The following is a 9,504-nucleotide window of genomic DNA, read 5'->3' as shown; positions in this document are numbered from 1 at the left end:
CCTGAACCTTTCCAAAAATGCAGCAGCTCAAAAATAAAGCATAGATGTGAACATGTTCCATAGGAAACCATGTTAAATAGACTGTGATGCGTTTCTGAAAAAGCAGTAAAAAACATTGGTGTGAACGGAGCTTCAAAGCATTATGCTTTTTACAGCTGTACAGTTCATAAAGACAAAATCATCAGTTTTTTGTTAAAAATGAAAGAATTCTAGAATTTAAAGTTTTTATACTTTTTTTATTTAACGTTACAGAAATTCATATCTCTTAACTCTATATAACTATACTTTTAGTATATACAAATAAACAATCTGTCTTAAAAGGTGTAACTCTGCTTAAAATAAAACAAAATTCAGTGAGAAATTCTAATAGGTGAATAATATTCAATGGGATCTGGCTTTGCAGTCAGAGCTGATGGCTGGATTGGTTTCATGTGGTAGCAGTGTTAAGAGAGGTGCCATAAATCCCACAGTGGTACTCTTCAGGAGCGTTAGACTCCAGAAAAGTTCAAAAGATGTCACTTTTCTTTTTCTTTTTAAACTGTAGTACAAGATTTTAGAACATGGTCCTTTCATTTAATACATCAGCTTGTCCAGGCACTCATGCACTAAACAATTCGTCCTCTGAATGTTTGGTGGCACCAAGACTTGCAAGTGGGTCAAGATCTGCAAACATGTTTAGCCACGTTGACATTTCTGTATTTTCTGCAACAAACACAAAGAATGTTAATTGTGACTATTGGACATTAAACAATAGCTGAATTCCTGAAAGTGGCATGACATACAAAAGGCTAAAGTAAACAGACCTTACTGTTGAGAGTGGTAAAGATACAAGAACAGGTTAGACGTGTGGGATCTGCCATCACACAAAATGGAAAAATTCTCAAATTCCTTTACTATAATTTACAGTAGTTGTATTCTCAACAGATTGTGAATAAAGTGTGCAATATATTATTAGTTATGAGAAATACTTTAACAGGTTTTTTTTTCCCAGTCTAAGGCTAGGTTACCATCTGTGCAGCTCAGCAAGTCGGTTTGCATGGGCATGGCAGCCCTGCCGCGCTTTAGAAATTGCACCTGGTACGGGAACTGAAAGTGCAATGAGGTAGGAACCTAGCCTAAGCCCTCATTCACATAGTGCTCACTGTTTTGTATAAGTGAAGGAGAAATTGATCGAAGAAGTACTTCCCAGATCAAGATCAAGTTCTGCTTTTAAATGTACATGTTCAGAGTATCTAAACCAGGGGTGTCCAAACTTTTTTCAAAGAGGGCCAGATTGGATGAAGTGAACATGGTGGAGGGCCGAACATTTTTCCAAACATTCTTTGAACCATTACAATTAAATGCAAATAAATTATTTTATGCCAAGTTACCGTATTTTTCGCCGTATAAGACGCACCTAGGTTTTAGAGGCAGAAAACAGGAAAAAAAAAATTCTGAACTAATGGACTGCAGACACAGTACAGGGATGACCAGAGACTGCGGACAGCACAGGGATGACCAGAGACTGCGGACAGCACAGGGATGACCAGAGACTGCGGACAGCACAGGGATGACCAGAGACTGCGGACAGCACAGGGATGACCAGAGACTGCGGACAGCACAGGGATGACCAGAGACTGCGGACAGTACAGATGACTGCTGACCTGTGGGGAGCGGGTACCTGAATTTGACAGGTACCCGCTCTTACTTCCGCAGTTGTTCTTTGATCTTACCTGTTCCTCGATCCAGCCGCGCGCTGTCTTCCCGGCTTCTGTAATGGCGCTCGGCATGACAGCCGGGTGCCCAGTGCGCATGAGCGAGAAGCACTTGCGTTTTGTGATTGGTCCGGCGGCTTCTGGGATCTGTCATGTGTCCCAGGTACCGCCTTACCATTCACAAAAAGCACCGCTTCTTGCGCATGCGCACTTGGCACCTGGCTGTCATGCCCAGTGCCCACACTACAGAAGCCGGAAAGACAGCGCGCCGCTGGAAAGAGGAACAGGTAAGGTCCCGCTGCAGAGCTGAGTGGCCGGCCCGGTATTCTGACACGGCCGCGGTGGAAATACCGGACCGGCCGCTCCATATTCGCTCCATAAGACACACTGACATGGAGGGCCGTATTAAACCGACCCTCGGGCCGTAAATGGCCCGTGGGCCGGACTTTGGACATGCCTGATCTAAACTGCCCCTGGACACACAGATTTCTATTTTGTTTTTTAAACACAAACTGAATGCATCTGAACACAAGTAAATGCACCATGTGAATGATAACATCATTTCACATGCATTTAAAAATGTCCTATAAACCCATATCAGGGCATATAACCAGATGTCTAGGTTGATGAAGCCTTACAGGACAAGAATGCATTCTCCATTGGCCGTCATAGTAAGAATTCTATCTTGCACTTTAAATATATGTAAACTCAAAGAACGTCTTCAGTTTTTCTCCTTTTGGTCTGGTCTGTAGAGCATTAAAAGGGTTTTGTTATACATATTTGAATTCCTGGAGTTCAGCTTTACCAATTTATCTGTATTTATCAGCCATTTTGTAAAATATGCTGCAATACTATGGGTCCAACGAGATGCATACTACCTTGCAGATTTATCTCTGGTTGTACAGACTAATACAGAGCATGCATTAAAGTAAAAACCTTTAAAATGGTTAAAAAAACTTTTATGTGCAGCTCCCTCTCTATATTCTTACCCAAGCCCGTTATCAAACTGGCGGTGCTGCTTTCTCGCCCTCTACACTAGACTCAGTCAGAGCAGCAGGAGCCATTGGCCCTTGCTGCTGCTATCAATCACACCCAATAATGAGGGAGTGGAGGGCAGGGCTGAGCCACACTGCGTGTCAATAGTAGCACAAGCTCAAGAACGAGCCCACACGAGTGCTCAAATAGCAAGAAGCTTGCTATGGGGGTACTTGGAATGCAGCAGAAGCCAGGCGCATTGGCAGGGGATCCCAGAAGAGGGGGATTGGAGACGCTTTGTGCAATGGCTTTGGTAGGTTTAGGTAAGTATACCAGGTTTGTTATTTAAAAAAAATAAAAAATCTTAGTAATCACTTTAATTTGCAGTTTACATCTTTACTGAATGATGGGAGCATAGCTATACTTCCACTGCATACTAATGAGATGACAGATGGTGTCCTGGGGTATTTCCTCCCAGATCTGGACCAGGACATCACTGAGTACCTGGACAGTCTGAGGTGCAACCTGACAGCATTGGATGGACCAAAACATGATATTCCAGAGGTGTTCTATTGGGTTTAGGTCAGGCGAGCATGGGGGCCATTCAATGGTATCAATTCCTCCATCCTCTAGGAGCTGCCTGCATACTCTTGCCACATGAGGCTGGGCATTGTCGTGCACCAGGAGGAACCCAGGACCCACTGCACCAGTGTAGGGTCTGACAACGGGTCCAAGGATTTCATCCCGATACCTAATGGCAGTCAGGGTGCCATTGTCTAGCCTTTAGAGGTCTGTGCATCCTTCCATGGATATGCCTTCTCAGACGATCACTGACCCACCACCAAAATGGTCATGCCGAACGATGTTACAGGCAGCATAACTGTCACGGAGTGCCTGCGCCTCTTCTGCAACCCCCCCGGTGCCTGTGTCTTCCCCGTGTCCCCTCACCCTCTTCTCATCCCGTCGCAGTCTTTGAAGTTAGGCTGCACAGGATGAGAATTTTCACCTCTCCCCCTGCCTCTTGTCACCTCCTCACATCCTGACGCACCCTTTGAAGACAGGCTGCGCAGGATGGGAGAAAAGTGACCCCTGCAGCGGGACTCATACCTCTCCCAGCCATATAGCCAGGACCCCCGCCGGGAGTTCTGGCACGGGGCCGCCGACCTGTTGCCACGTGCCCCCTGTTGGGTGCAGAGCAGGCACGAGGCTTCCCGTGCCCTGCACCTGCTGGAGACAAAGGCCGCAGTGTCAAGGGGGCATGCCTCGTTCAGGCAATGCGGCGCTGGGCTGGGCGTTGTCAGACCAACCAGGAGCGTCCTGCTCGGCCTTAAGGCCGGCGAAAGACTCTCCGGATTGTTCGTCAGCTGCCGAAGCTGCTGGGAGGTCTGCGCTGAGGCCAGGCTCCCGCAGTCAACACGGCTGGCACTCTGCCTAATACTCTGGGTCGGAAGTACCCGCTGCCACTCTGCATAATACTCTGGGTTGGGAGTACCCGCTGCCACTCTGCATAATACTCTGGGTTGGGAGTACCCGCTGCCACTCTGCATAATACTCTGGGTTGGGAGTACCCGCTGCCACTCTGCATAATACTCTGGGAGACTCAGGATTATTACCCGCTGAGTACTCTGCTATAACTAGAGGCTCAGTAAGAGTACCCACTGCTACACTGCCTGATATTGTGGGGCCAGGATTGCCCATGGTGCTGTGTGCTGGAAATACCCACTGCGTGGATCCTCTGCTGTGTGCTGAGAAGTGTCGCTACCTGCTGTTGGCTGCTGTGAGCCAGGAAAACACCTGCCAAAACTGTGAGGGTCATTTGCCCCTGTTTTCCCCCTGTACGGACTGGCCGTGAACTTTCCCCCCTTACTCTTCCTGGCCTGGAGTACAATTTACCAGAGACTCCAAGTTTGCCCTCCCTGGGGCCAGATTACAGTTATTTTGGCCCTTCCTTGCTCCTCCCCTGCTCCAGAGACTTGGACGCTACCCTCAGACCCAAATTGAGTGATTGTCATAATTCAATAAAGCTTTGAGTGTTCGTCATCTTCTCTGTGTGTTCTGTCCTGCCTACGCTCCATCACAATAACGTTCTCCATGGCTTCTCCAGACCCTTTAACATTTGTCACATGTGCTCAAAGTGAACCTGCTCTCATCTGTGAAAAGCATAGGACACCAGTGGCGGACCTGCCAATTCTGGTGTTCAATGGCAAATGCCAACTGAGCTCTATGGTGCCGGGCAGCGAGCACAGGACCCACTAGAGGACATCGAGCCCTCAGGCCACCCTCATGAAGTCTATTTCTGATTGTTTGGTCAGAGACATTCAACACTAGTGGCCTGCTTGAGGTCATTTTGTAGGGCTCATCCTGTACCTCCTTGCACAAAAGAGCAGATACCGGTCCTACTGATGGGTGAAGGACCTTCTATGGCCCTGTCCAGCTCTTCTAGAGTAACTGCCTGTCTCCTGGAATCTCCTCCATGCTCTTGTGCTGAGAGACACAGCAAACCTTCTGGCAATGGCACGTATTGATGTGCCATCCTGGAGGAGTTGGACTGCCTGTGCAACCTCTGTAGGATCCAAGCATCGCCTCATGCTACCAATAGTGACACTGTCCCTAGCCAAATGCAAAACTAGTGAAAAACTGTCAGAAAAGAGGAGTAGGGAAAAAAAATGTCAGTGGCCTCCACTTGTAAAACCTGTTTTGGGGATCATCTCATTGTAGCCCATCTAGTGTACCTGTTGTTAATCAGTTTCAGCTGCTTTGGTGTCTAACAACCCCCTCTGCTACTTAACTGACCAGATCAATATCCGAGCAGTTTAATTGGGTTGATGCTATACTCTGATTAAAAAGAGTTCCTTTAATTTTTTTTTGACACACACACACCTTTTCAATTGCTTGATAACACAAATTGCTAATCAGCCAATCACATGGCAGCAACTCAATGCATTTAGGCATGTAGACGTGAAGACAACTTGCTGAAGTTCAAACCGATCAGAATGGGGAAGAAAGGGGATTTAAGTGACTTTGAAGGTGGCATGGTTGGTGACAGACGGGCTGGTCTGAGAATTTCAAAAACTGCTGATCTACTGGGATTTTCACAACCATCTCCAGGAGTTTACAGAGAATGGTCCAAAAACAGAAAATATCTAGTGAGCTGCAGTTGTGCGGGTGAAAATGCCTTGTTGTTGTCAGAGGAGAATGGGCAGACTGGTTGCTGCAACATTTAGATGATAGGGTCATAATTTGAAGTAAACAACATGAAAGCATGGATCCATACCAGGGGCGGACTGACAACTTATGGGGCCCCCAGGCAATAGGGTATCATGGGGCCCCTGTGTCCTTGCCCAAACTCAAAAAAAGCCTATGAAAAAGGTACCGGGGCATCTCATGGGGCCCCCTACTGACCCCGGGCCCTCAGGCAGTGCCCGAGTTTCCAAATGGTCAGCCCGCCCCTGATCCATAATGCCTTGTAACAACAGTTCAGGTGGTGGTTTAATGGTGTGGGGGATACATACACACACTTGCCAAAAGTATTGGGACATCCCTCCAAATCATTGGATTCAGGTGTTCTAATCACCTCCAAGGCCACAGGTGTATAAAATCAAGCACCTAGGCATGCAGACTGCTTCTACAAACATTTGGGAAAGAATGGGTCGCTCCCAGGAGCTCAGTGAATTCAAGCGTGGTACCGTGATAGGTTGCCATCTGTGCAATAAGTCCATCTGCGAAATTTCCTTGCTGCTAAATATTCCACGGTCATCTGTTAGTGGTATTATAACAAAGTGGAACAACAGCAACTCAGCCACAAAGTGGTAGACCACGTAAAATGACAGAGCGAGGTCAGCTGGGGTTGCCACCTCATTCCTTTAAAACCGAACACAATAATTACACAGGTTCTATAGCTGATTAACCACCTCCCGACCAGCCGTTGTATTGACCAGTCAGTGATCACATGCAAAGTAGTAAGCAAGATATCACTTTTGACATCATTGCTTACTATGTGTGAAATTTGTGAATGATCACAGAGGTCACATGGTACAAGGCTATTCACAACAGCCTTGTACCATGTGACAAGCTGTGACCAATCACAGTTGACTCAGTATTCTCAATGGCTGCAAGAATGCAGACAGAGAGAAAGAGAAATGATTGCTTTTACATCCTATATGGGTGTAAAAGCAATCCGTGTAAAAAAAAAAAAAATCACCCCCCAAAAGTAGTACAGTGTCACCACGGTGACACTGTACTGCTAGGGTGACAGTATGTAAAAAAATAAATAAAATAATAATATAAAATAAAAATGTAAAAAAAAAAAAATGTTTAAAAATTATAATTTTTGGTTATAAACTAATTTGGCTTATTTTATTTTACTAAAAAGATAACGGAATAAATTTTGACCAAGATTTATGATGAAATATTATTTATTTGCAAAATTTTATAAGAAAAACACTTTTTTTCAAAATTTTTGGACATTTTCATTTACATAGCAAAAAAAAAATAAAAATCCCAGTGGTGAATAAATACCGCCAAAATAAAGTTTTATCTGTCTCAAAAAAATGGTAAAAAATTCATATGGGTACAGTGTTGCATGACCGTGCAATTGTCAAAGTGTGGTAGCGCTGAAAGCTGAAAATTGCCCTGGTGAGGAAGGGGGTAAAAGTGTCAGGTGTGAAGGGGTTAATGACCACCTTAACCACTTCCAGTCCGAAGGGTAAAACAAATCTAAATGCCTAAGCACAATTCTGCAACGCTGTCATGTGATAGTAAAACCGTACATACCATCACAACTACTTTGTACATCCGGGTGGATTAGATCTCGATTTTTTCAGGACAAATTGGGCTTTCATTTGGTGGTAAATGGTAATGGGCATTTCCATATTTTTTTTTATTATCAAAATTGGCCCAAAATAGTAAAAAAAAAAAAGTTTTTTTTTCTTTAGCTGTGCGTTTCTTGTTACGACCATAACCTACCACCAAATAACAACTCAAAATAAATGCTCCAGCTCTTGACGATCGCAGCGATATCATATATGTGTATGTTATTTGTTGTTTGTACCCGTAGTACAGCCCAGAAACAATAGTGCGCATTTTGTTTTTGTTTTTTTTTTTACCTAAAACACACTGACACTAATTTTTTTTTTTTTTTTTAAATCCTCACCTTTGACCTTGACCCAAACACTAACTCTGGCACTGAACTAGATCAAACCTTGATCTAGGTATTTTTCTTTATTTTTTCTTAAATTTTTTAATATTTATTTATCTTCTTTTTTTTTATTTTTTACAAACTTTTTTTTTTTCTCTATGAATAGAGAAGAGAGATACATTGTATCTCTCTAACTCCTGGCATAGAGAGAGAAAAAACGAGGGGGCCGGACTGCACAGTGACTGATCACTGTGATAGCCAATCAGAGGCTATCACAGCAATCACGTGACCCGGAATCGGGAGTCCCGGGTCCCGATCGTTCGAACGGGACCTGGGGCTCTCAGTGACACTGTGGTCTCTGTGCTGGGAGCGCGCTAAGTGGCGCGCTCCCATCACAAGGACAGGTACGCAGATATTCGGCCCCACTGAAAAAAACCCAGTACGGTGAGGCCGCATATTTGAGTGCCGTCGGCGTCAAGGGGTTAAACTTACTTGGTGCCTTATCTGCATTAAATTTTCCCCAGTACCTGTGTAATTAAAATGTGTTCGGTTTTAAAGGGATGAGGTGGCAACCCTAAGGTCAGGGCATGCTGAAGCGCACAGTGCGCAGAAGTTGCTAACTGTCTGCAGAGTCAATAGCTAAAGACCTCAAACTTTGTGTGGCCTTCAGATTAGCACATTACTGTGTAGAGAGCTTAATGGAATGGGTTTCCATGGCTGAGCAGTTGCATCCAAGCCTTACATCATCAAGTGCAATGCAAAGTGTGTAAAGCATGCCGCCACTGGATTCTAGAGCAGTGGAGATGTGTTCTCTGGAGTGACGAATCGCGCTTCTCTATCTGGCAATGGATGGACATGTCTGGGTTTGGCGGTTGCCAGGAAACGGTACTTGCCTGACTGCATTGTGCCAAGTGTAAAGTTTGGTGGAGGGGGGATTATGGTGTGGGGTTGTTTTTTTTCCAGGAGTTGGACTTGGCCTCTTAGTTTCAGTGAAGGGAACTCCTAAGGTGTCAACATACCAAGACATTTTGGACAATTTCATGCTCCCAACTTTTTGGGAACAGTTTGGGGATGGCCCCTTCCAGTACATGAGCGAGTTTAGGGTGGAGGAACTTGACTGGCCTGCACCCGATAGAACACCTTTGGGATGAATTGGAGCAGAAACTGCGAGCCAGGCCTTCCCGTCTGACATCAGTGCCTGACTTCACAAATGCACTTCTGGAAGAATGCTCAAACATTCCCATAGACACACTCCTAAACCTTATGGACAGCCTTCCCAGAAGAGTTGAAGCTGTTATAGCTGCAAAGGATGGGCCAACTCAAGATTGAACCCTACGGACTAAGACTGGGATGCCATTAAAGTTTATGTGCGTCTAAAGACAGGCATCCCAATACTTTTGGCAATATAGTGCATATATAGTTGCTTCCTATGTTGGGACACCAGCGGGCTTGCTTCCCCAGCTAGGCTGTGTGGATCTATTGACACACAGCTCGGCTCCCCCTCAGCATTTGATTGATAGCAGCAGGAGCCAATGGCACTACTACAGATAGGCACAGCACTGGATTGATACAGGACACAGGTAAGTACTGAGGAGGGTGGTGGGGGGAACAACTAGTGGAAGGTTTTTCTTCCCTTAATGCATGTAATGCACTAAAATAAAAAACCTTCTGGCTTTAGAATCACTTTAAGCAGTATCA

At 45.2% G+C, this 9,504-nt stretch overlaps 1 protein-coding gene across 2 annotated transcripts in view; it reads right to left on the bottom strand.

The window, feature by feature from the left end:
* Positions 1-215: 215 nt before the first annotated feature.
* Positions 216-9,504, bottom strand: part of ICA1L (islet cell autoantigen 1 like) — a 127,012-nt gene continuing 117,723 nt past the window's right edge. For both annotated transcript variants that reach the window (XM_089670423.1, XM_089670416.1), the window contains exon 13: positions 216-702. In XM_089670423.1, coding sequence (XP_089526549.1) covers positions 599-702 — 104 coding nt within the window. In that variant the 3' untranslated portion in view covers positions 216-598. The remainder of the gene's footprint in view (positions 703-9,504) is intronic.

This window comes from Staurois parvus, unplaced genomic scaffold, assembly GCF_062004578.1.
Source record: "Staurois parvus isolate SC_StPar_1 unplaced genomic scaffold, SC_StPar_1.0 ptg000011l, whole genome shotgun sequence".
Lineage (NCBI taxonomy): Eukaryota > Metazoa > Chordata > Amphibia > Anura > Ranidae > Staurois > Staurois parvus.
The sequence above is the reverse complement of the archived record's forward strand: the minus strand, read 5'-3'. Positions and strand labels throughout refer to the sequence as shown.